Source organism: Spermophilus citellus, assembly GCF_964194105.1.
Source record: "Spermophilus citellus genome assembly, chromosome: 1".
Lineage (NCBI taxonomy): Eukaryota > Metazoa > Chordata > Mammalia > Rodentia > Sciuridae > Spermophilus > Spermophilus citellus.
The window spans coordinates 10662358-10689722 of NC_138182.1; the positions used below are offsets into that span (position 1 = coordinate 10662358).

The following is a 27365-nucleotide window of genomic DNA, read 5'->3' on the forward strand; positions in this document are numbered from 1 at the left end:
TTCCCCTAAACAGCACTTTTCAGCAACCACTAGGAAATTTCTGTTCAAATCCCAGTAGCCCTTGGAAATGCTGGTCAGTGTGAGATGGTGAGCCAGACCCTTCACTCTATGTGAAAAAAAAAAAAAAACTGTCCACACCCTGCACAAATTGAGGCTGTTTTTCCTCTGTGAATGTTAAGAACAAGAGAATGAAGAGGCCAGCTTATCATGCTTCTCACCACATGAACAAAGGAACAATACAATAAAAGTTTTTCCTTGAAGGTTACCTGTAAGGAGGAGCTTCCGACTTCCTCCACACCAGGGAGAGCTACCTCTCTCTTGTCAGGAGAAACAGTAAGTCCAAGAACCTGAAGATCACTAGTGAAGAGGGAAAAAAAGTAAATCTACAACTGACGATCACAAAAGGGCAGTGGAGTTGGATTAAGCATCGAGGAAAACGCAAAACACACATTAGGGGTGATTTTCTCCAAGTAATTACTTACCCTGCCTGGTTTGAGCAGTGATAAAAGATTCCCATGGCAACCTCATTCTGCAGAAACCCTGGTTTTAAAAATAGCCCTGTTGTGATCCCTTTTATCACATAGTTTAAAACACCTGTCCTTCTCCCGGTAAACAACAAGCCTACAAAAATGTAGAATGCTTAAGTGATGGTTGGACCTGCCGAGGTCCGGAAGGCAAAAACAGGTGAGTATCTTCCCTCCACTTCCTGACCAAAGGCTAAGCCTCCATATCCTGAGAAGAGTTTTCCAGCTTCCAAGTAGAAAGAAATCAGGCAACACTCACTCTTCATATTATTGTCATCGAATCAGAGGTTCTGGAAGCAGAGTGCTTGCTAATCAGTTGGCTTTCTGGCACCCTGGAGATCACAGCCACCCCTGCGGTTGAGTCCAGGATTCTCTGGCCTGTGCTCCTAGTGCCACTTCCTGGGTCAGAACCTGCGATGGCCTGGAAACATAGTGAGCCACATCCGCACGAGAAAGATGGGGGCATGAGGGCTATCCCCTGCCTCCCACTTTTTGGCAAGGCAAGAGAGCCCATATGATAAGGAGAGTGAAGACTTCTCTCATAGTAGGGCAGCATCTGCCCACCTGTTGTCTGCCTCTCTCTGCTAAGTTCCTTAATGTGACTTTGAAATGAACAGCTAACACATATACATAAAGGGGAAAATCATAAGCTAATCACAATGTTTTGCTCTCCCCTTTTCATTTCCATTTGTCTTCCACATTCATTCATTCATACAACAAACCACATGTATGGATTGCTCGCTACTCACCTGCCAATCTTCTGAGCCTGGGGAATTCTTCAATGAGTAAGATGTGGACCACGTCTTTTAGAACCTGAGAGTCAAACCAATGAAAGCAAAAGGTGTTGCAGAACGTGGGACAGCCCCCCTATCCCTCCCCTCAGGAGGAAGAAGACTGAAGATATGAGATGGAGGCAGGGAGACCCCATGGAAAGGCGAGATGAGCTTGGTGCAGCTGTTGGGAGAAGTCGAAACCAAGCAGTGGCTAACTGTTGCAGGTTCCTGGTCTCATCTGTAGGGATGATTCTTATTTTCAAGGTTTCTTAGGAGAATTAAACAAGACAACATAAGTTAAATGCCAGCACTTACTTGGCACAGCATGCCACGGGCCTCTCAAAGTAGATAGGAAAGGCTACCATTAGTATCCCAACCCTGATGTCAGGTTCAGCAAACAGACTCACATGGATCCATCAGGACAAATGACTTAAATTTAACCTTAAGATGTAACAGGTTAGTTGAGCACAATATATCAATTTGTCATGGTCTGATGGTTGAGTTTTGTTTTTGGTGATATCTCAGTTGCTACCCCCATTGCCTACCCAGTGTCTTGGACTCTCAAGAAGTAAGTTAAATTGTTTTGTAAGATTGACTCTTTACAAAGCCTCAGTCATTGCCATACAATATGTTTGTAATTTTCTAAGTTATTATAGAGTGTTTGATGGTTTGTTCCAGCACATAGCAAGTTACTCATCCTGATCTATAATTTCCAGAATGAACACTTATTAAGAGAGAGAGAGAGAGAGAGAAGCCTGTTTTATTCTTTAGGGCTTTTGCTCTTCTGAAAGAATTTTCTAAAATAATAGCTTAGAAGCTCTTCAGGACCAATCAAGATATATCTCCAGGAGTGGAGGGGATTATGTAATGCTACCACATAACCCTGTGCTGTATCTCAAAGACACAAGGCAGTGTGGTCCCAGGGGAAAGACACCAAATAGGAAGGCCTCATACTCCTCCCTTTAGCTTCAAACTGCTTTAGTAGATAATTGACTTCCCTCTTAGTCACAATAATGAAGAGGAAATGCAGATAAACATGGGATAAAATTAAAGCATTTTTTCCTCTTTTATTGATCTTTGCAGTAAATTATTGAGCTTAAAGATATGGCTATTCAAGTTCACAGTCTTACTAAAAACTCTGTTTTGAGGAGACCATTACATGCAAACAGTGTGCTATGTTCAGGGTGAAAAAAAATATTTTTCTACCTTCAATGAATGAGAACAGGAATTCCCTATCTGTGATTTTTTTTTCTTTTCTTTCTTTTTATTTATTTATGTATTATTATTTTTTTGTAGAACATTGAGTTGTGAAATCATTTTTAGTTTGGAATTATGTCACCTGTGTCCATTCCTTAGGTGTGTGTTCTTTGAGGGTGAAAGGAATATCAGGCTAGAATTAAGAATCTTCTTATAGCCAAGGTGGAAGACTTTTAAGAATTTGCAATACTATCTCAAAGACAGGTATCCAGATAAAGTCACTACATGAATCTCTGAAATATAAATTTATTCTTCTTTTTAAACTTTATTCTCTTCCAAATATGGTTTTTCCTGTAGGTACTTTTCATTAAGTGCCAGGCCAACCTTGGTGTGTTATAACTGTTGCTGATGGCAACGTTCTTGTTATTTGTACCCTAAGTTCAAATGCAACTGAACCAGAATTAGAATTTGAAGTCTGCTTCCTTGCATCACCAAGTGTCACGATTTTAAAATCACAAACAGCTGCATCATTAAAAGCCTCTGACATTCTCTCCAGAATAATAAATCCACACATCCTTTTGATCTCTGCAGGTTTTGAATCTTTGTCTTTATGTTTACATAAGCTATGATCAGAAATCACTTTGTATTCTACTTCTGTAATTAAAACCTACCCAGCATACACCCTTGGTTCTTATCATAAACACCATGTATTGGACATACCTCAGACTTCTTCAGCCACCCAAGGCGCTGCTTGCCTTCCCCTTGTACTGCAGTTACCATTATACCACTCTGGTTGGTATGGAAGTCGTGGGAGATTGGACCCACTCCACAGAGACCCAGACTAAAGCACTGTTATAAAATTCAAGAGCCAAAAAAAAAAAAATTATGTCAAGTGAGTTTCAGTTGTTTAGTCTTCAGTTTTAGAAGATTTTTCTATGTATAAAGTGAGTTGACTCAATTCAAAATAAGCATTACTCCCTCAGAATTTGTACCTCATTCACATTTGATATTTTAGGATTAAGTATTTTTTTTACAAAAAAAAAGCAAAACAGAAAAGGGAGTAAACATTAAAAGTCGCCTTTTAGTTATGAACTTGATTCATTTTTTAAAATATATTTGAAGCACCTAGACAATGGAGGAACATAAGCTAGACAAGGAAGGTACCGTCTTTATTGGGAACTGTCTATCTGGTGGCCTCCTTGGGAAGGTGAAGGGATGCTTCTTACAGAGGAGAAATCAACTTGTGCTGGTATCCTAGGGCCCAGAGGAAGAAGGAAGTTTTAGGATGTGTGTGTGTGTGCGCGCGCGCACATATTTTGACTCTTGGTGTTTTTGTAGGGTTCAGAATGAAGTTTTGGGGGGCGGTATGTGTGCTGTGTGTGCATGAATGTTTTAACTCTTATACTTGGTGTTTTGCAGGGCTCAGAATTTATAATTTTGAAATAAGTTAAGATCAAAAATCTTGACCCATTATTTAAAGTGCCTTTTCGCAAAATTCACGTCTTAGACACATTTCAAAGCTTCCTAACATGACATTATAATGGAATTCACCTTTATATACATTGTAATAGGACTGTTTTAATCATGGTGCCACCTACGTTAATCACCTTTTAAAATTCTTTCTTTCCAAGCATAATGTCAGTTCCATAAAAAGTTTGTTTTATAGAAACCTCTTGCTATATACATGGTCTGTCATATGCACTTTGATATTAATTTTCAGTGCATAGGTGCATGAAAATTCAAGTAGAGTGAAATGCAGGGCCACCTTCAGCCTATGTAATTTTAAGTAATTGCTTCTTTCCAATTACTGTGTTTCCTGTGGGAGACTTACTCAATAGAGCAGCTCGTTAGAATAATCACACTACACCTTCCCAGCAGAAGTGGTCGTCGTCAGCAGCCCCTATTCATTGGACCATGGTTCTGTGCTTCATGGGCATATTTTCTTATAACCCTGTTACCATTTATTATGAATCTGTTAATATTTCCAAAGTGAGAAAAGAAAAATAGAGTCACTCAAACTTTTTCCCTGTTAGAAACAGAAATATATTATTAACACTTAAAATCAAGACACTTAGTGCTTGTGTTGTTCTCTTTCATGGCTTCGTCCTGCAGATGGTAGCTGGGGAGAAGTCATGGTTCTCTGAGTCTAAGCCTTGCAGGATCCCAGAGCAATCCAACATTCCCTGGAAGGTCATGGCTACTCACAGGTGGCTGAATTACTTGAATTAATATTCTGATTGATTAAAAGTTGTGCTGGATCACTGATTTTAAGGAATCAGTAATGGAAAATATAAGTACTATGATATAACCATGCTGTCCGTGATGGGCTAAAACATTTATAGACCTCTTTTGGTGCCTCAGGGTTATTATTCTGATAATCAATTATATATCTGTAGAACAAAAGCAAACATTGGTTAATTTAGATTTCCAGTTAGGATTTGGGCTAAGTAAAAAGTTTTTAATATGCGTAGACCAAATATTTCAAGTTGAGCAGGCAATATTTTGTTATAGCGTAGTTTAGAGAAATGTTTTAATGCTATGAAGCCTAGTGACATTTTACACAGACGTCATGATGCAATGCAAAGCTTTGTACCCTGAAGTTGTGCCATGCAGGATCATACTAATAATGTTGCAATTTTATCACACAAGACCTGAGACACCAATGTTTATGACTCTCAGATTTTTATTTGTAGAAAAGAGATAAAAATTCTTACCTATATAGATTAATTTGAAGATTAAGTTAAATTATGTAGATTAACATCTCAGCACAGATAAAGGAACCAATAAAAATAATAATGAAGAGGCTTTTGAAATACATATGTAATGGTTGTCTAGTTATTTGTTGTATCACTGGAGAATAGTGTTCTAATTCAAGAGCAGATAATCTAGCCAGGCGCAATGGTGCACACCTGTAATCCCAGCGGCTCTGGAGGCTGAGGCAGTAGGATTGCTAGTTCAAAGCCAGCCTCAGCAACAGTGAGGTGCTAAGCAACTCAGTGAGACCCTGTCTCTAAATAAAATACAAAATAGGTCTGGGGATGTAGCTCAGTGGTCGAGTACCCCTGAGTTCAATCAATGTACCAATAAAATAAAGCAAAAACAGATAATCTATACAACTTAACTATTTACTGTAGTGGGAAGGAATCCTAGACATACACCAAATCAAGATCTTAGAGCAGACATCATTTGACCAAAATGTAATGAAATTAGAAACCCAGTGACAAGAAGATAACACCCCCCCAAAACACCCACACATTTGGAAGTTGAAAAATTATTTCAAATAATCCATAAAGAAGAAAAAGCAATGAAAAAAGAAAAATATCTACAATTGGAAAGTAATGAACTTAATGTATGTCCAACTTATGGGAAGTAGCTAATGGTATTTGTAGAGAGAATATTATAGATTTGAATGCACATCTAGTAAGGGAATAAAGGCATTCAACTCAATAATTAATTAAAATATCACCAAAAAACCCCACTAAGATTGCAGAAGGGAATAAATAACAAAAAGTAGGTATTAATCAAATGAGAAGGAAAGAAGAAATAAACAATATCAACAAACTAGAATTTCCTTTGAAAATAAAAATAAAAGTGATAAACTACATCGAAATTCAAGATGAAGAAAGCAGAGTATCTTCTGGAATGACAGAGGGTTAGCTCAGGTTTTGAATCTCCTTGAATCTCCACATGAACAGACACAATTCCTAGGTGATAAAACCTAAACCCATTGATAGCAGTTGCTACAGAACTAGGTCATCCACTGACCCCATATAAAAAACAGATGCAAACAGACCACTAACCAATGATCTGCATGGCATTGGGGTCCCCTGGGAGGAAACCCAGGTTAGATACAGAGCATCCAGTGCTTATGAAAAACAGCACAGCTTCTTAGTGTACTGGGGAGAACAACATCCAGGAGTGAAATCAGAATAGAACAGGTCAGGGCCAGAGTGTGAGGAAAATAGTAGGTCCTGATAAAATGGAGGGCGGGCAGGTGGAGGGATTGGGGAATAGAGTCAGGATTTCCTAGAGAAAAAAAGCTGCCATACTGGACTTGGAACACTGTGCTAAACCAACAGCAGAGGAAGCCCTGGGTTGGAGGAGAAATACAGAACTGTGTGGGAAACCTGACTGTGCACAGAAATGAGCAAGAAAAATATCAAAGTCAAGTTCCCTATAAAAGTTATTATAAGGAAAAAAAAACCACCAAGCACACCATAAAGACGTGCCCGTAAACAGCTCAACCTGTAGCATTCTGTTCCAAAATGAGTTAAAAGACATTAAGAACTGCATAAGGTTGAAAAGACAACCTGGAGAAGGTTTGGAAAAACTCAGAAAATGAAGTGCTGAATGTAGGAAGAAATGATAAATAAAAATAACGGAGAAATATAAAGGGACTAGGTACCGAAGATGATGCGCTTAGAGAAATAGAAAGAAGAAATTTCTGTAAAAAGTTAAAAAGAAATGAAGAAACAGGTGAAAATAGTTTGCAAGAAAATGACAAAACAAAGAAAGTCATATGGGGCCACCATTTCTATCCAAGAGGCCCCAAGGGACACCACAGCACGAGAGCAATAAAACAGAAATAAAAAAGACCTGAACCTTTGTGAAATAAAACAGACCTGAACCTTTGTGTCAAAGGTGCTCCCCACGAGCCTGAGGACCCCAAGGGCAAGACATGCCCCACACGACCTCCAAGACTTTACAGTTTAAAAAATTATTTTGATATCTGGCCCCAAACAACAAGGAGAGATCATTGGATTAACATCAGACTTCCCAATAGCAATGCTTTATATCAGAACAAACTTAAGTAATCTACACAGGATTCCCAGGGGAGCCGTACGTGAGCTAGGCTTTTTACATCCAGGGAAACTGAGTTTCCAATTTCAAAGGACTGAGCTGTGATCACGATGTCACTATGGAAACGATGTGGTATGGAAGGAAGGCTGTTCCCTTGAGCCCCTCCTGGGAGGCGCTAGGACACATGCGTCAGACAGCCCAGAGAACTCCAGAAGTGACTCAGATGATGACATGAGGGGGGTGGGCGGTGTCTTATGTAAGAGCTGAGACCACAGGAGCACTGAGCTGAAAGTACATCTGTCAGCTGCTCGCTGTCACCATGTGGAGTAGCACAGAGGTACCGACGAGGAGAATGGGAAGAACGTTCACAAACACTTCAGCGGTCACTCTTGATTGTGTCAGGTGTCATTGTTCCCAGACTATTGCCTGTGAAATGTGAAATAAAAATCCATAAGTTATTAAGAAATAATCTAATTCTATCATCCCTTGTGTCCTTGATAATCAAGAGTGGAGATGTGGGAAGAGAAAGTGGCATAGATGTCATGTAGGAAAGCCTAGGGGAAGGTCCCCATGTCTTAAATTTAAACTGAAACTATCAGAATCTGTTTGGACAAAGTCCTGGAAATGGGGACCAAATCAGTAGAAATGAGCACTGTTGGATCTAGATGATGCTTTTGCAAAACCATTTTCCAATAAATAAACCAGGACTTCTTGGAGAAAATCACTGATTTGGATTAGAAAGCATGCATGTGACCTTGGGGCATCTTGCCACACCTGACATCAGGGAAACTTCACCAACAACTACTAGGTCATGTCACAAGAAGCCCTGGGCCCGCTTGAAAAGGCTTCCAGTGAGCACTTGAGATGATTGGACCTATGATAAGAACAGCAATTGCAATGGACTGAAGTCGGTCACATGAGTTTAAACTTGGAGTTCATAGTATTCTAAAAACAGTAATTAGCTAACTTAAGCGGACAACCAATTAACTACATTAAAACTAATGTGAAGGTCAAGAGTCAAGCATTTATCTTGCCTTTCCCATCGGAAATGTACCACTTGGTAGCCAAACTCTACAGGAAAGAAAGTACATCACTAAAAGAAAACATCCAACTAATAAATGAAAATGAAACGACGGCTTTGCAGACTGAAGGAATTGATGGAACCAGGCAGTGTTCTATTAATGTCAGGAAGAGAGATGCCCAGACAGCAGGCCTCCTGGTGAGAAAACAGACTCTGCCTAAGGCCCTGCCAACCTCTGGATCCAATGGCAATTTGTGGAAAATGCAGAGGACAGGAGTGCATTCAGCCATATTAGATTATGTACTGGGGAAAATCCAGTTCTGGAAGCTACAGATGAAATTCCCAGGTTCTTTGATTTAACAGTCATTATTTAAAGATCACCAGAGCCAACCATCAGTGAGTCCTTCGGTCAGGATTAATCAGTCACAAATAACTCTCTGCACATGGAGTTGAACTTCCTGGATCTTGAGTTCTGGGTTAAAGTGCATAGTTCTGAGAACATGTTTATAATTAAAAGTTTCAGACTTTAAAAACATCATCTGTGAATTATCTGAACTTAAATTTAATTTATTAGTTTTGATCATTAATTCAGTCAAGGAATTGTTCTTTTGGCGAGTTGAATGTTTTAGGTTTGTAAACCTAAAACATAAAATCTACATAAAATCTATAAAATAATGTATAAAATAAAAATAAAATCTATATTAAAAAGGTCTTTTAAAACTAATTTTTTGTCATTCTCAATGAAAACAGTATGTGTCATCCATCCCATTCTTTTTACTCCTACATCTCTGATATATTTAGATGCAAAATGAGCAATTACTGATTCTTTTTAGCTGCAATTTACAATTTCAGATCTAAAATTGCTTTTTTCCTTTGTGAAATGAATCTGTTTAATGCTGTGAGTATGCATCTGCATATGGCTGTCAGTATCTCTTAGGGCCAGAAGAGGGCACTGGAGAGCAGTGTAGCCCTGAGTTCCTTGTAACAAGCAGAATCTGAGAATGTCCTTTGCTAAAAGATACACCCAAAACTTCATAACACCAAGAAAAACTGAAGGGATAATGAGATAATCACTATAGGCCTCATTCACCAAAAAAAAAAGGGCTGTTAAAACATCTATCTATGTAAATACATACCTAGTGTATCAAATATATGTCTGTCAAGCACAATATACACCACTCTTCTTTCTTCCTTCAGGTACATTCCAAAGTTGAACCTGAAGGTTTTCTGTTTCTACTACCTCTGCCATCAGTTATAAAAGCAGTTCTCAAGCACTCCCTTGTACACACTAATACTGTATTTTGTTTTAATCAGCTCGAATTTAGGATAAAGTGGATGTGAGGCCTTTTAGTAATTTTATGTGGTGCAGGAATCATTTAGAAAGCACTGTACTGGATATTATCCCAAAGGTTCTTCCCCATGTGAAGAGCATGGTTTCAGCATCAGCTACTCTACCTGTAGTTAGGTCAGTAGGTTCAGGCAGGAAGAGACCTAGGCCTGTCCTTGACCTTGAGGATGAATGAAGAACGGTGGGATCTTCAATCCTCTCCTAAGGCTGCCTGTCACAGGGCCTCAGTAGGGGACCTGTCTCCTCATTGAGTGGGTTTGTAGGTGTCACCAGAGCAGAGGCTCCACCAGGAGGGGGCCTTACAGCTGTCTTGGGTCTCCAGAAGCCACTGTGAGCAGTAATCCTTAGGAAATGTCCAAACAGCTCAGGGAGAAAGTAAATCAGTGCCCAAAGTCCCCCCTTGAGAAGAGGGGACAAGATGAATGACACATCACTGTGAATAGCCTTTTACATGCTACTGTGCAAATATAACTCCTAAATAAATGGCATCCACTCTTGTCTCCTTGTCTGCACATTACTTTATTCTCCTAGGGGTTCTAGTGAATAAGGAAACCGATTCAGTTTTCATGATTAAAAAATAAATAAATAACAAAACACTTTTGCTGCCTAGACATGTAAGGGAGAAATCACCAATGTGTTCAATGAGCCTGCTCTTCATTACAGATCTGCTAGGAAGCAATGAAAATTGTGTGGTAAATTGTGGTATTACTTAGGCTCTCAGTTGTGTTTGAAAAGGCCAGTTTGGATCCTGGCTCTTTCCCAGCCATGGCTACATGGACGTATTGGCTGGATGTCATTGCATTTGTTTATAGGCTGTTTTGAGGATTAGGCCTTGGTGGCTTTGTGTCTCAACTTAAATGGTGCTTGTGGTAAAGAAACCAGATGGTCTGTTTTAGGTAAATGCAGAGTTTTCTTGTTTTCTGCTTTTCCCTCAAATTTACTGGAAACACAGTATGCCTAATAGTGTTTTCCCTACTCACTTTGCTTAAAAGCCCACCTACCATAACACTCACATAGAGAATGTGCACCAAATTAATTTGCCTGGTACATACATTTATGAATTTAACCACTGCCATCTGTGCCTGTAGAAGTTATTCGAGGTCCGTTCCCACTTCTTCAGTAAAGTCATTGCTAACTCTGTCAGACACTTGTTGTCCCCCAGCCAAAGTGCAAAGCTCCTCTCATCTTTTCCACTGTACTAATTGTCCAGTTCTTGGCCATCCGCCATATTGTACTTTTCCCTAATCAAGTGTCCTGCTCTGTCCTGCCTTACTGGGCTGTTCAATTCTAAAGTCCAAGAACTCTGGCTCCCATCCATCCTTTCTACTGGTCACCAATATGGTGCAAAGTGCTGAGGAAACCTTATCCCTCCATGACAACGAGCAGGTCATTGTCTAGTCTGACTGCTGGAGTTACACTTTTGGGTTATTTGTTCTTGGGAATCTACCCAAAGACATGATGGTGTGCTTCTCGTTCTCTTTCTTCTCTGAAATAGTTTTACCAGCATTAACTTGGGGGAAACCTCGAAGGCCTCCCTCATTTGCTCCTGTGCTAATAGACAAAGCAACTCCTCAACTAGTGTTCAGATTAGTATTGGATCCCAGGCTAAGCACTGGGATTGTGGATTGGAGAACATTTTTCTAAGTAATAGTGAATGAGGAGTCCAACATTAGTCTCACATTAAGTTCTTTGGAAACCAAAGAACCTCTTCAGAGAAAGGGAAGCATCATTACCAGTGACACACAGCCTGTGCATCATCCCACAACTGTGGAAATGCAGCCCCACAAGATTGTTTGCAGTTTTGCTCCAATGAAAATGAAAATAGAAAAGAATATGAAATTGTAGAATAATCACATAATGAAGCTTTAGTGAAAAACATGTTTCATGTTTTAATAATGTCATCTCTCTAATGATTTTTCAGTATGTTATTCTTTTACATTCCAAAACTAAAATTATGATTTTATAATTTTCAGCTTCGCAAGTCTGTTTTCAGCATCAGAGCAAGGAACCTTCTGGAAAAGGAGACTGCGGTCACTAAAATCTTAAGGTAAAACCAATAAGTGTTGATATATGCTCAAACATACGTAGAATTAAGCAAAAAAGAGTTTTTTTAAGTGAACCAATTTTCAATTTTCTGTGGATCAACAAACATACTTTCTGTTAGATAGTAGGTTTGAGTAAGTATACACTTATATACAATGTCAACAACATTACTAATGTCTTTGCTGAAAAAGTAGTATTTCATTAGCAAATTAGGCCATTTCTTTCTTTCATGTATTTAAACATAAATTATAAAAACATTTATAAAAATATTTAAATAACCATTATTCTTATAGCCTCTTTTGTGATACCTAAAGGAAAAATCATGATCTGGAAAAAAAATGGTAAGCAAGTCAGACTTTTAAAGCAATTATGATTTTTAATCTACTAATCAAGTTATTAAAAGTCTATTAAGAGTTGAAAGCATACCCATCTTAGAATGCTTATGAAAACATGTCATTATTTTAATGCCACTTCTAAAACATGTCTTGAAGTGAAGTATCAATAAGAAAAATTAAACTTATTTAAACATATAAGGCTATGTTATAATACAGAGTAATTTGATCAGTATAAAATCCATATGCATTTGGAATATCACTTATTGCTGCGTATATTGTGTGAACACATGTAAATGGCACAACCAGATATTTGGAGTTGAAGGTAGGAGGGCTGAAAAGGTGAACAGACATATCATACCAGGAGGGTCTCTCCAAACTCGAGGTGAGTGGAAGAAGATAGACTCAGGTACTAGGTTCATTCCTAGGAATGGTCATGAAAGCATTTGCCTGGACTGTCTATTACTGTAACTCAGAAGCCTGTAACGAGAAAATAAGGCTAAGTATATATGAGAACTACATTTGCATTTTAATGTTACCTGAAATTTGTGTGTAAAAAACAAATATTCTACCTAATGAAGACTGTGTCATATGAATTCCCTCTCCATTGGTGAACATTCATGCACAGAGTTGCAGTAACTTTTACAAAATGAGAATAAATACTTAGGATTTATCTCTTCACCACAAAATATGAAGAGACAAATGTAAAAGGTCTCATTGAAATATACAGTCTGGGTCCCAACCTGAGTTTGTCTGTCTGGCTGGTCACCCCACCCTTTTGTTACCATGGAGACATGCCATGAGGTCTGCCTTGACTGCGTCAATCTCCAGAATCATTACTCAAGCTCACCTGTACCAGACAAGTTTATGATAGGGTTCTACAGAAAAATGTGCTGTTCCTCTCAGTGGGAAGAAACCCTCCCCGGGAATTGTAATATTCTGAGTCCGACAGACCCATCTGACCTTCCCCAATGGTCCAGAACAACTTCCCTCCAGAGATGGAGCTGTACCTAGGGTACCTGTGACTTTCCCAGGCAGAGGCAGACACTGGTTCTTGTGAGAAACATATCCACAGCTTCACTTCCCTGGGCACACACCTTGTAACCAATCTGCTGCTTTCCTTCTCCACCCTGTCATGATTTGAGTCTGGAATGTCCCCAGAACTTTGATTGTTAAGGCTTGTTTGCCAGGGAAGCAGTGAGCAGCGAGGGGATTTGGGCAGTCTTCAACCTCACCAGTGGATTAACCCATGTGATGAATCAATGAATTGAATGGACTACTGAGAGGAGGTGTTGACTGTAGGCAGCTGAGGTGTGGCTGGGGACATGCCTTTAAGGACTATCTCCTGTCTCTGGCGTTTTCCTCTTTGTCAATCTGTCTATCTATCCATCATCTATCTGTCTATCCATCCATCCATCTATCTTAGTTCCCAGCTCCATGAGCTGACAGCTTCCTCTTTCGTGTCCTTCCTCACCATGTCGGCCTCACCTCAGGCCCAAAGCAGGAGCTAACTGATCATAAACTGAAACCTCTAAACCATGAGCCAAAATGAATCTTGCCCCCTCTAAGTTGTTCGGGTAATTTTGGTCACAGGGACAGAAAGCTGAAAACAAACCCCCTTTCTTTCTTTACCTCCATCAGTTTATAAGAGAATGGTGAAACTCACCCCTCCAGGAACTACGATATGGGACGGGGACTGAGGTTCTCTGGATGGCCACACAAGGAAGGGGCAGGCCCCTCGGGGCTATCTCCAGGAGGCGTGGCCTTATTGTTTTCCAGGTGACCTTTAATTGGAAGCTTCCTTCCAGACTTCACCTACCTTAGAGTCAGGCATTTGAGATCACAGAGTTGTCACAAGGAACGTGTTAACATGTCATTTGTTTTGAAAAAAAAAAAGTTAGACTTTTTCCGACAGGTTCTGTTGATTGGTTTGACAATGAAGAAAGACTCAGTAGTGCCCAATGTCACACATTTGAGTGAATTGTAAGGATGAAACTGGTCCATGTTTGCTTAAAAATCCTATTCAATACATCGTAATGCCAGGAATTGCATTCTTTACTTCTGTTTAACATGGCAAGGGGGAAACTTAATAGGCAACTTTTAAAAATATTTTTTAGTTGTTGATGGACCTTTATTTTAATCATTTATTTATATGTGATGCTGAGATTCAAACCCAGTGCCTCACACATGTGAGGCAAACGCTCTACCACTAAGCCACAACCCCAGCCCTTAATAGTCCATTTGTAAAGGTACAGAAGTTTAGAAAATTGGGGGGAGGGAAATAAAATTATGGTGTATGTGAAGAAAACATTTAAAACGCCGTAGGGAATATGGACCCCCCTCAAACCTGCCCAACAATTGTATGATTTGAGGGATACCAAGATACAAAGTACTTTAGGACATCCCACACACTTCAAAATGAGAAGAACTCCTTACGCTCTTGGCTACTTTGCCCTGTGAGTTACCGGACACAAAAGGCTACAGTTTGAGGAAAAAAAAAAAACTAGAATCTATTCAAAATACAAATTTGATTCTTTAGAAAATTGCCTCCTGTTTCATTTGTAAAAATGGTTTCCTCGCTGCTGCCTCTGTAAACTGATACCTTTTGGGGGAATAGCCAACTTTTACCACTTTACTAGTCCCACTCCTAGTAGTAATGTTAGTAATGATGCCGATACCTGCATCATACCCGCCTCCTGGTGTAATCCCTTAGTTACAAAGTCATGAATAGATTGGGGCCCTGGGCATTGCTGTATGCTGTTTTCCCAGGAACAACAACAACTAATAAAAAAAAAAAATAAGAGGAAAATTGAAAGAAGAAAAGAAAACATCTGTGACAGCCCCAGGGCCCTGATTCTGATACCTGCCAGAAGCGGGAAAGTAAGAAATGCTTTCTTTCACTGTCTCCTTTGGCCCCTGGGCTCTCGCTTTCCCTCCGCCTGTTAAACCTTGCCAGGGCTCTTGGGGAACCTGGAAGTGGCCTCTTCTGGGACCATTTGCACTCTTAAAGGAAGGAAGGGCTGAGAGACAGGATGCAGTTTAGTCTTTTGGTGGATGAATCTGCCCTGGTTCACGTAAAGGAAGTCTGGCAGAGTCTAATGTTTTAGTGTCCTGTCCTCAACTTTCCTAGATGTTTTTTTTTTTCCTCATAGAATTATTGTCTTTAGTGTCTCTGAAGGTTTCTCACCAAGCGACAGGTAAGAAAAGTATAGGGAGACCTGGGAAAGGACCTCACCTGAGTCATTCTGGTACAGATTGGCACTTGTCCTGATTTGGGTGCAGATAAAGTAACTTTAAGCCAGTATGAGATGTTAGTGTCTTTAAAATAACTCCCACAAAATAACGAGTACTGGGGGAAAATAAAACAAGGCAGATCCCTGCGGCGAGGTGTGCAGAGCCTGTCTGTGTGGACTGGTAATTTGTCTGTGAACTCTCAGTTCGCTCGATGGAAGGTGGGAGTCCAGGGTGCCACCAGGCCTGACCCAGAGCCCTGGGCAGTGTCTCTCTTGCTCCTCTGTCACCTCAAGTAACTCCCTGATCTCACCTTCAGTTTTCCCACCTGCCCTTGTGGAGGAGACTTTCCAGAAAGTTCCGTCTGACTGACCTGTTGATTGGTCGGGGTGAGATTTAGCTCTTCCTGCAGTGCAGACCACTGCTCCAACAGCAGGATGCCTCTAGCTCGGGGCTGGGAATGTGTAAGGGCTTGGTAAGCTGCAGAGCTGGTGGCAGACTCTGGGGCTGTCCAGCACACACACCAGGCAGCAGGTACCTGCTCCTGACACTTTTTTTTTCCTTGTGGGCATTTTGGGCCTTTTGGTCTTTAACTATATGTGTGCATTACCTTTAAAAATAAAAAGTACAACTGAGGCTTAGAAACAACATCCAGAAGTGCCCAGCATTACTGGGCCCCAGGGAGAAGCACCTTGAGGGTGCTCTCTTGAGGGGAGTCTTGATGATCCAGTTACTTTTAGGTGATGGGTTGACCAGTGGAATGAACGACTCACAGTCTAGAGGAGAGGCCTGCGCCAGCAGCTGTAGTTCAGACGAATGGATCTGGGGGCCGCGCTTGCAGCTGACAGTGGAACAGCACCAACAGTAACAGGTCGCCTTCCTCCACAGGAAGTCCCATTGATGTATAGGCCTCGGTTCTCTCCCAGTGGTTAAGCTGTGGGGCTGCCGGAAGTTTCCGTCCTCAGGGGAATCATTGCCAATATCCATCTTCCAGTTGAAATAGGATTCATATTATTTCAGCAAAAAGTGTCTATATACATTACCACAAGCAGGAAGTTCCATCCACGAAGGAAAACCTCAGAGAGAAAAGGCCCTGGAGTCTGAGAATGTATGTCACTCTTTGATGGAGTCACCTATTCCTATGCATAATAATCTTTAATTCATGTTCTTGCAGTTATAACTTTCAAAAAAAATGGTGTTTCGAGAAATAGAATTTCTGCCTCTACTTGAGAACACTTTGATGAGAAAATGGTGAGCCATTTGTGCACATCTTGCGAATTCTGCAAGGCTTAGGTGAAGGTGACCCAGTGGCCAGACAGACATCTGTGCTGAACACTGTGAGAGGAAGGGTGTTCCACTGTCTCAATTATAAAATCCACAGTTGCTAGACTCTGCCGTTCAGCTCCACTGAAGAAGGCTCCCTTCACACGGCAATGACCTTTTCTCTGTATCAGAAGAAATCAAAAATAAATAGCAGTGTGTTTTCAATGCCCCACTACCTCCACGGAGACTTCCTCTAATTCAAAGCTCTGAAATGGAGCAAAAATGCATTATCATCCCTGTGAGGCTCAGTGAATAGGGAAATGTCAAAATAAAATAATTAAACATGTACATTACTTTCCAAAGTTCCATCCAGCCATGAGAACCTCATTAGCTAGGGGTATCTTTATAACCTTGCTGAGTGTCCAGTCTCCGTGACACTGGTATTCTGGAATTTCCATTTACAGCATAATTTCCCTTGACATGCACTTGTTGTGATAATTTTTGTAGATCTAAGGAATACTCTTTAATTGAGTGCTGTTGTTAAGGGTAATTAACATAATATGTGAGGTTAGTTTATCTCTTATTTATCATTTGAACAGAATTATTATTATTGACCACAAAGGCTACATATATATTATTCAAATATATTTAAAAATCACTATACATTTTAAAAATTACATTTGCCAGATTTTCCTTTGCTAGTATCTGAATTGCAGTAATCAAAATATTTTATATTTTATTTCGAGAGTATTTTATTTATATATTTTTAAATAAACCCCAAAGTTAATATAATAGCCCTATGGATTAGGAGGCCTACTATGAATTTTAGCAGAGATTTTCAAGGAAAATCATTTGTGATAAACATTATTTTTTAGAGCAGTTTTACATTCACAAAATTGAGTGACGATATAACGATTTCCCATATACCTCCCACCCCACACAGAAACACTCTCCCTACCATCAACAGTCCCTATCAAAGTGGTGCATTTTTTATAATCAACAGACCTGCTTTGATACACCGAGAACATCAGAGTCCATAATTTACACTAGCTAGTCCTCATGGTGTTGTACCTTCTATAGGTTTGAACAAATGCAAAACAGCATATAGCTACCATTGTAGTATTATATTGTCTGAAGACCTCCATCCCCCACCTATTCATCTCTCCCTCCTGACATACACTGATCTTTTAACTGTCCCCATAGACATGTACATAGATAAACACACATAGAAATGTCTCCAGAGATGTGCACAGATGTTTGTAGCAACTTCGTTCCTGATTTCCCAGAATTGGAACATCCAAGATGTCCTTCAGTATGTGAATGAGTACACCAATTGTGGTGAGATGGTATCTAGGCAGTGGAATATTATTCACCACTGAAAAGAAAGGACTGATCAAGCCATGAAAAGACATGGTGGAAACATAGATGCCTACTACTAATGAAAGAATTCCATCTGAAAAGGCCACGCACTGAATGTTTAACTCTGTGACATCCGGGAGAGGTAGAGCTGTGGTGATGGGAAGATAGTTTAACAAGGTTCTTGCTTTTACTATTTTAATCACTGGAATATGAAGTGCTACATCATTGAAAAATGCAATACATATCCGTCCAAATGTTGGTTAGCATAGCTTCTGCAACATTGGCAAAAGTTCACTTTTATTATAGTAAAAATTCAATCTTTGCATTTCACTTACACATTTCTGAGTCAGTCCTTGAGTTACTGAATGTCACCCCCAATGAACAGTGTAGGGTTTCAGACATTGTTTTTGCTGAATTTTAATAGATGTACCAAAGGTATGGATTTCCCACAGATTGATTTTCTTTTTTGTTTATAGCATGTGCAAAAGATAAAATAGTCAAGGTTTATTTCCAGTGTACAGTGCAGTCCTGGTCACCCGTGTATTTGCATATCTGTAGATAAAAACGTTTTGATGAATAATTTAAGATTAGGACGAACAGCCGTTGCCCCTGCAGAGCCACATGCATGCACTCAGGACCCGGCAGACTTGGGAAGGAGTGGGTGTTCACTCTGATAAAGATACAGCTTTTTCCTCATCTCAGCAAGAGGCCGTTATCTGGGGCTCACCCATTAGCACCCGCCTTGTCTCTACTTTGGATGATCACAATGGAGTCAGGTAAGAGCCATTTCCAGGAAATACTCATAATCTGTTCTCTCAGTGGTTACACAGTCCTAGTTTACATCATGAGCACGGAAGGGCTATTTTCCTGTTGTCTGCTGATGTGATTACATTACCTTGACCAACAATACTTCTAAGTATTTTACCTCGTGGGAGCTCAAGAATTAAGCAACTCCTCCCCCCAATGCAACGCTCTGCAAAGTTACCTTGTGATTCCCTTAGATGGTAATTGCATCTAATACCAGATGACGTCCTGTAACCTAACTTTTCTATACAGCGAAACTGACTGGAGACTCGCAGGCCTCTCTCTTTCGTTTACAGACTGTGTGGATTTTCCCACACCCTTGCTCTGGAAGACAAAGAAAGAAAGGAGGACCCCTGCTTCTGCTTCTGTGAACAGCTAGTGGTGTTTTATAAAGCTCCAAAGATCTCTCATAAACATCATCGTCGGACCGATTTAAAAATATTTTAGATGGAGAAATGTCAAGGAAAATAGAGACAATTTCTTAAGACATGATTCTCTTTCCTCAGCCTCCATAAAAGATTACATATATATATATATACATACATACATACACGGCTGTCATAGAAGGGGCAATTGAAATTCCACAGCACAAAGGCAATGGAAGGAGGAGGAGGAAAAAAAGAATCAATCTTTCATATGTTTTTTTCAAAGGCTTGGCAAGAAACCAGGGGTAATATTTTTGCAACTGGGAATGTGTGTTTGCTGAAGAATATTCCCACATTCGGATCATCATCAGGGGTCCTCGTCTTGTTTTCCTTTCAAAGGTAGAGGGGGCATAACATTAACCCCAACTGGGAAAAGGAAAATGCCTGGCTGTAATTCTCCTCCTGGGAGCAGGAAGAAAGACATTACACAGGCCTGTGGGATGGAGAATGTCCTCACGCACACAAGACAAAAGACTTCATTATTTTTCACCAGACACTCCGAGCCGTGTGCCTCCCACTTCCAGGGGCCAAGCAGGTGGACCCTTTTTTCTGAAGCCACTAGATGGAGTTTCTAAGACACTGGCCTTCTGTCACTTGCCACTATGAAGAGATGGAGGGAAGACATTGACGGCCTTGGAGCTCACACTGCAGTGTCCTTCCCAGAGAAGACCAAGATGGCCCCAGAGGACCACAGCATGCCTTTGCAATACCATTAGCTTTGCTTTTTCTTGGAGCAGCAAATAAATGACTATTTTCTTCTTGGATCTGTGCTTTTTTTTAATCCTTCTGTGAGACCAAAAGGCATCTAAATACTAATGAGAGTTTAAAGTGGCAAAATATAACCTAAGTGAACATTCAAGTGCTTTTCTGGGTAGTCTGTGACTGTGTGGCTCTAATGATGCGTGCATCTCATTTGTTAGGTAAAATACGAAAAGTCTCAAGTCCTGAGTCACTCACCATTTCAGCTTGCCAGCAGATTCCTGTAAGAAGAGATACATGGAGACCACATTCTCAGCGATGGATCGAATCTCCAATGTAGAAAATTGGAAGGAATTCATCTGCTTGAGGCTCTGCTCCATGTTGGTTTCACATTCTCCCAACAGCTTTGACAGACAGCACAGATGAAGATTTACACATTTTCTAGTTGCAAGAAGCAATGTCTGACTTTTTTTCCTTTCTGTCTTGGGCTCTGATCTCTTGTAAGGCATACAGCCTGTTAATCTTGAGTGGCACAGTATTCTAACTAGAGACAAAATTAAGATCATTCAACTTCCCCTTTAAGCAGCGTACTCTAGACACAAGCTGTTTTCTTTGCAATTATTTTCATACTTCCTAAGCATAAAGTGATAAGAAAGAAATTAAAATATTTGATCTTCATAGCATTTCAAGATTCATTCATTCAACAGATATTTATTGAGCGCCTACTGCGTACAAGAGCTGAGAAATAATAGTGAGCAATTTTAAAGATAGTGTCTGCTCCCTTAAGCTCTTTGGAGTATGGTCTATGTGAAGAATGAAAGGCCCGGAGAATGGCCTGAAGAAGATGAGGGGCCTTCTTGTAAAAGAAGAGACTAGAAGTAGGATTAGAGGGTGACAAACAAGGCTTTACAAACCACACTGAGCTTGTCTTTCTCTTTCTGAAGAGCATTTGGAAGTTGATGGGTTTGAGACCATGATAATAATTGCTTTATTTACCCATCAATGTATAACAAATGACTCAAAAACTTAAGTGATTTAAACACCATTCAAACACCTTTTCCATCTCAGACTGTGGTCAGGAGTCTGGGTATTGTGTACGGCTTCTCTAGCTCTGGATCTCCTATGAAACTGCTTGATTTTGTGTCCCTGAGTCGTTGGATTCAGTTCTTCATGGGCTGTTAGATTAAGGCCTCGGTTCCTCCTAAGCTCTTAGTTGGAGACCTCTAACAAGTGGCTCTCTCCATGGAGCCCCTCAAAATGTGGTGGCTTGCTTCCTCAGAGCAAGCAAGAAGATGAGAGAGCAGGGTTCCGTGGCACAGGCCTGTAAACCCAGGTCTCAGGAGTCTGAGGCAAGAAAATCTCAAGTTCAAAGCCAGCCTCAGCAACTTAGCAAGGCCCTAAGCTACTTAGTGAGACCCTGGCTCAAATAAAAAATAAAAAGGACTAGAGATGTGGCTCAGTGGTCAAGTACCCCTGGATTCAACCCCTAGTGTCATTAAAAAAAATAAAGGACAAGGGAGCATCAATGACAGAGACCCAGATATCCCAGTGTTTCCTAACCTGTCCCATCATGGTTGCCCTCTGTTTCTTAGAAGCAAGTCACTAAATCCTGTGCAAGGGAAGGGAATTACACAAAAGCATGAAAACTGAGAGGTTGGGGTCACTGAAGGGAGTCTCAGAAACCTGCCTACCACAATAGTATCGGGCTGTTCATCTCAGAAAACAGTGTGTTTACCGAAAGTGGCTGCGTGGGGGCCGTTCCTGAGGCTGCAGCACCCGCTCCAGCAGCCATCACTGTGGATCAGAGAGCAGGAACTGGCCTTCCGGAGCACCCCTCCGTCAAACCTGCTTGCTCAGTCCTCAAAGCTCTGTAAAGGTGTGATCATCAACCATGACGTGGGGCCAAGCAGAGGAGGAAATCCTAGCACCTGGACATTTAGATGAAGCACCAGCATTTCCAAAATACTGTGATCCGCAATGACCTTGCTTCTCCCAATTCCCTGTGAAGTTGGTAAGAAAGGAATCACGGTTCTCGGCATTTTACACACGAGAAAGGAGATTTAGAGAATGCAAATATGTGACTAAGGTCCACAGCTAAGCCAGGTCAGAGAGCGCGGTTCTAAACCTTTGGTCTCTCAACTCTTCTTCTCCATTAGGCTTTCAGACAAAGGCAGAACATTTCATCAGCAGCTACGCTGCAAACCTACTGTGTGCTTTGAACCACGGGACCTGCAAGTTTCCAGGGGCCTGCAGAGCCCCCTCCCTCCCTCTCCTCTCCTTAACACCTTCTTTAGCCTTTTTGCCTCTTCATTCTTCCCATTAGCAGCTGGAGTGCCAGGAACTGGATTTCCTAGGAGTTCGGAGATGAGTGATAGACGGGTCCCTCAAGAACTCACAGACTATTAAGGGGTTTGACTGATGATGACAAAATACTGGAAGCATTAGACAAGCATGGTTACCAGGACGCTGCAGGAACATGGGATATCGCACATCATTTTTTTAGTGCTTCCATGCAGGGGAAATATTCATCCCTCCCTTATGTCACCTATCAGAACCCATTTGTATCAAACTTTATAATTTGGATTACTATATATACTTGTATATAATAAATCATATTTACTTCCAAAAATCCTAATGCATCTGAGCCTTGGCACATTAGAATATATGTAACCCCTTAGGAAATCTGACTGTGTCCAATTGAAGTAAACAACTTTCTAACAACTCTGCTATTTTCCAAAATAACAACATACTTTTCATGACCAAAAAGTGTGACAAAGGCTTAGGTGTGAGGCTGCTTCTTGTGGCAGAAACGTGCTGATGTGGCAGTCATTCTGCCTTTTTCCGCGCAGTGTTGTAAGGGGCCAAAGGGTTGCAAAGCCACCTTCTCAACACTGTGCTCCTGCTCCCAGCCAAGCCCAGACTTACCTCCCCACCTGCAGAATCTCCTCATCCATCAGGGAACTGGTCTTCTCTATATGGAAGTAGGTTTTCCCACATGTTTTTAGAGGCATTTATATTTCTATACAAAGTGGTCTCGCCTGTATCATCACTGGTTCTTTTATGGGAAAATTATTAAAGATATATAGAAAGAGAGTGCATAGTGCTTTTTAGTTTCAATACTATCCCTCCATTGTACCAAGAAAACAGTCTTCAGGACCATCAAATGCAGTTCCTTTCATATGCACCCCATTTCCTTCACTCAGTTGCTTAGTTAGCAATTTGCTAATTAGTTTTCTGCTAAAGCACCCCAGCATTTATCTGTGGAGTTTCTTGTTTTGAAAGCCCCAGCTCTTGTCAGTGGGAAAATCATATCAGAGCATTTGTCCTGTACTCAACAAGAGACTGATGAAGGGAGATGGAGACTGTTTACCTCTGATTTTGCATGCATGTGGAGGCAGCACACTGGGTGGGGGCCAGACAGGTGATCAGAGAGAGTCGGGGCAGCCATGAAGGAAGCCTATAGTGCCCAGTTGATTTCCAACATGGTGACTGGGGTGGGTGTGGTGGGCCTGACTTCACTGTGCTCAGAATCCAGGTTGCCTTCGGAGCTCCAGGGACAAGAAGGTGGACAAGCAGCTCTGCTCAGGACAAGACCCTCCTACTGAGGAAGCAGTGGTGGAGCTGATGCTTGGCTCCAATGTCACTGGTTACAGGATCCAGCTGGATGCTCATGAAAAGACCTAGAGTTAGTGGGCGTTTTATTCCTGCATTCCCCACTAACCATCCAGAAATCATTCTAGCAAATGGTAGTTTGAACATAGAAGAAAGTGGTAGGAAAGAAAGTTAAAGTGAATGTGTCTGCCATAACTCATTTCAGGAGGCCTTAGTCGGCTGAAGCTCAGGCTTTCTGATTGCAGGATAGAGCTAAAAACCAGACCCCCACACCCTCAATGAATGAGTCTTCCAGAGAACAGACTGTGTGATTCACATGTGCGTGAAACTCCAGCGCTTTTTATACCATTTTCTGAATTCTGTAGATGCAGAAGGAATGAAATGAATCAAAAGAGGAAAAGGGTGACTTTCTCAGCAGACTTTACCATGCTGTTGTGGAAAGAGATGGAAGGGGCTCATGGTGAGGCTGTGCTCTCTACAGAGGGCCTTCTCTAAGGGGTCTTCACAGGTTTCATAGAGGCCACTCAGGGACAACAAAAATGCCAGGTGTTCTCAGACTGGGCTGTTGGGCAAACGACCAGCAGCTCTTAAACCATGCTGCCCCAAACCAGTCACCCTCCTCCATTTCCCGTATAGCAGAGGTCCTTGCACCCAAACAGGTGTGTTACAATCAAGTTGGATGTGTTTATATTTGAGGCCTAATGGTCTTAACTGCTTTGGGGAAGACTCTTGTGATCCAAGAATGACAAGTTCCCAAGACCAAGGCTGAAGGATAAGTCTTGATGGTTCACACAGATGGCAGGGGATGCCATCTATTGAGGAAATAGATTTCCTCAAAATGGCTTCACGATCTTCAGTCCTTTGGTCAAGAAATAGCTGAATATACATAAACACGAGATTGTATTTTACTTTTTCACCTCAACTTACAAATGCATCCTCTTACACAGCGTCATTCTAGTCCTTAAAATAAGCACAATCTCTTCTTGTCAATGTCTAAGTTCTGTTTTTCAATGAAGTGTTGACTTGGACTTTATCCCAAAGTGGTCTCTGCTGTTTCCTAAGCTTGGGGTTTGTTTCCCACTAATGTATTTACGTTCATTGAATTTGACTGATTTTTCATGGTCGTTCGCCACAATTACCTTCATCTACATTTTTAAGTACTTAAGTACATACTTGGTATCATAAAAGCTGCTGTTTTGGTTACAGGAAGCAGATACACAGTCTTTTCCCCAAAAGCTTACTTCTGAGAAGACAGTAAGAATTTCAAGTCATTCTAGAAGTGGGCTGGAATCCTCTGGAAGACAAGGGCTGAAAGGACCTGAGATGAAGTGTTGAACAAATATGGCATCATAAGATCTGCATGTCACAAAACCATTGCTTTTGACATTAGTGAGTTATCTTTGAGGTCAACCTTGTCCTGATTCTACCAATAAGGAAAAACTGAGCCCCAAAGTTATCCCACTCGTTAGTGACAGTGTATGTCTGTTACACAGGTCTTAACCCCCTGGGTTATTTTCTTTCCACTTGACCCAACCTCATTCCTGTCATTCCCCACTGGGGAGAGCTTTCTGAAGAAGAAATTTTATTTTGTCACCAAAATCATTGACACCACAACTGTTAGGTCACAACTGTCTTCGTTAGTCAGAAAATCTGAAATTAATACCAGTCCAGTTGTGGTCTAAGGAAAATACATTTTCAAATCTTCAGGCTTTTGAGAATACAAAGAAAATGGTAACTGGTTACCAGGAAGCCAGAGGCTTTACATTAATATCTTTCTGGGTTATAATTTCAGCTTTTTTATGATTGTTGGGGAAAAGCCACATGACATAAAATTCACCATCTCTACTACTTCTGAGTGCACAGTTCAGGAATGTTAAGTAAACTCACATTGTTGTGCATAATTCCAGATTTATTTTTCTTTATAATTCATTTTTGCCCCTAACTTGATGCTTGCCTGCTTTTCTAAGTTTCTGTCAAATACTTTGGAACATGTATTTCATCATTCCAGTGGCCTGGCTGGCCAAATCCTTCCCTCAGGGCTTTTATTAGAAACCTCCTTGTTTAAATTCAAAACCTACATCATGCTTGTCTGTGGGTAGACTGGCCTTGCCGCTCACAGAATCCTGATAGAAGCCCTGCCATTCTTTTTTACTGGGGGATGGAAGGAAGAGGGGCCAGAGAGGGAGCTTTCTATTTATCTTCCAGATCCTCTTTACAGCTGGGAAGCTTCTGCTTTGTGAGTGGTCCTGACATGAGCCTAGAGTTCATTTCCTTTTATATATAGTTTGCTGCATTTTGCATTATCATTGGTGTTGCCTCAAAATTAACAAGAGCAACGAGCAGTTATGTATTATTCATTTCAAGTGTACAAATCCTGAATTTATCTCAGGCTCCTTTTTCTTCCCAGAGCTTGCACTCGACAGCGCATGCTGAGTGGATCATTCGAGGGGCAACCGGCAAAGGAAAGGTCGATTCTCAGCGTGCAGCATCACATCCGTCAAGAGCGCAGGTAAATGCTCCAGGAAGACGGGCTTCAGAGACCCGAAGGAAAGGGGCTTTGCAGGAGTGAGCATTGTGTAGCTTCAGCCCTGGGTAGCAGGCGGGCGACGGGCGAGGAACTGAATTCTATCTGCTGGTGGTCACAACAGTGAAACTGGCAATCTCATTCGAGATTCAAACAAACAAAAACACCTTTACTCAAAAACCTTTTCCTTGGTGATAGTCAAATTCTGACTTTTAAGATCAGAAGGAGAAATTCTGAAATCTTGTTAGAGGGGATCACCGGCGTTTGGATATACTATAAGCTTTTGCTGTAAAATAGAAGTGAGGCATTTTTGATGGTGTGTCAGAAAAATCGTTGTTGTTGTTGTTGTTTAATCCTGGTCTTTGCTTAAAACTCCATATTTGATCTTGAGATCCACTGACAAGTTGATTGTGGTTGTTTCAGGTCACTAAGACATGGATCGAACAGCCAGAGGATCAGCAGGGGGAAGTCTCTTGAAACCTTGACTCAAGATGTAAGTTCTAAGCAATGCTGTGGATTTGGGAAGCAGGGATATGTCAGTGTATCTAAATAACTGTTGAAGGATTCTAGGGCCTGGATCTGTCTACCATCTTGCCATGTCTCCCTAAGACTTCATACAAGAAGAACTCAGGGAGCTCAGAAAACAAATGACATGACCAGGCACTGAAAAGTGACCACTGACGTAGAAGAATCTTGATATCTCACACAGGGCACATGTTTTGGTTAACACAGACAAAAGTGATGGATCAGTTATCTTGGACTAAAATTAAAAACATTTAAAGCATTTTGTATAAATAATTTGCATTATTATCTCTGAATATTTACCAAGTTCCAACTATTCTAGAATCTAGATCCAGTGTTTATAATTTCAGAGATTTACCCAGGAGGAGATAAATTTTTTTCTATGATCATGTTTTATGTCAAAGATTACACAGAATTTCCCAAGAATTTCTTTACTTTTAGACTCTAGGTCTCTTGTGTGTGTATTGACTGACATAATAAATCCTGACCGAGTGTTTACTTCATGTGGGATCCGGTTCCAAGTGATAAGAAGTAGTGGGGAAGGAAGACAGACTCAGGACCTTCCTGGAACCCACATTCTAGGCAAGGTCACAGATAATAAGCAAGTGAACAGTTCATGGGATCTCTGAGAGTGATCTTAATTTCTTCCATCTGCCTAGTGCAGCGACAGGTTTGCTTTCTTCTGTAAAGTAATATAAAGAAGTTAAAGGTGGAGATTTGATCTCAGGGGACTTTAGATAAAATGGTTAGTGCAGACCACCTGCACCATCCCAGAGACCTAAACAGAGGAGTGAAACATCTAGAGAAGCCCAGGAGCAAGCCATCCAGCTGCTGGCTGTGCTGAGATGACCATGAAAGACACAGTGAAGCTCTGACTCTTGAGTTGGA

The 27365-nt window shown here is 40.9% G+C and overlaps 1 protein-coding gene across 1 annotated transcript in view; it reads left to right on the forward strand.

The window, feature by feature from the left end:
* NALCN (sodium leak channel, non-selective) overlaps positions 1-27365 on the forward strand; it is a 288158-nt gene that overhangs the window by 215155 nt on the left and 45638 nt on the right. The window contains exons 17-19 of the mRNA XM_081302231.1: positions 11637-11710; positions 25839-25940; positions 26379-26448. Coding sequence (XP_081158357.1) covers positions 11637-11710; positions 25839-25940; positions 26379-26448 — 246 coding nt within the window. The remainder of the gene's footprint in view (positions 1-11636; positions 11711-25838; positions 25941-26378; positions 26449-27365) is intronic.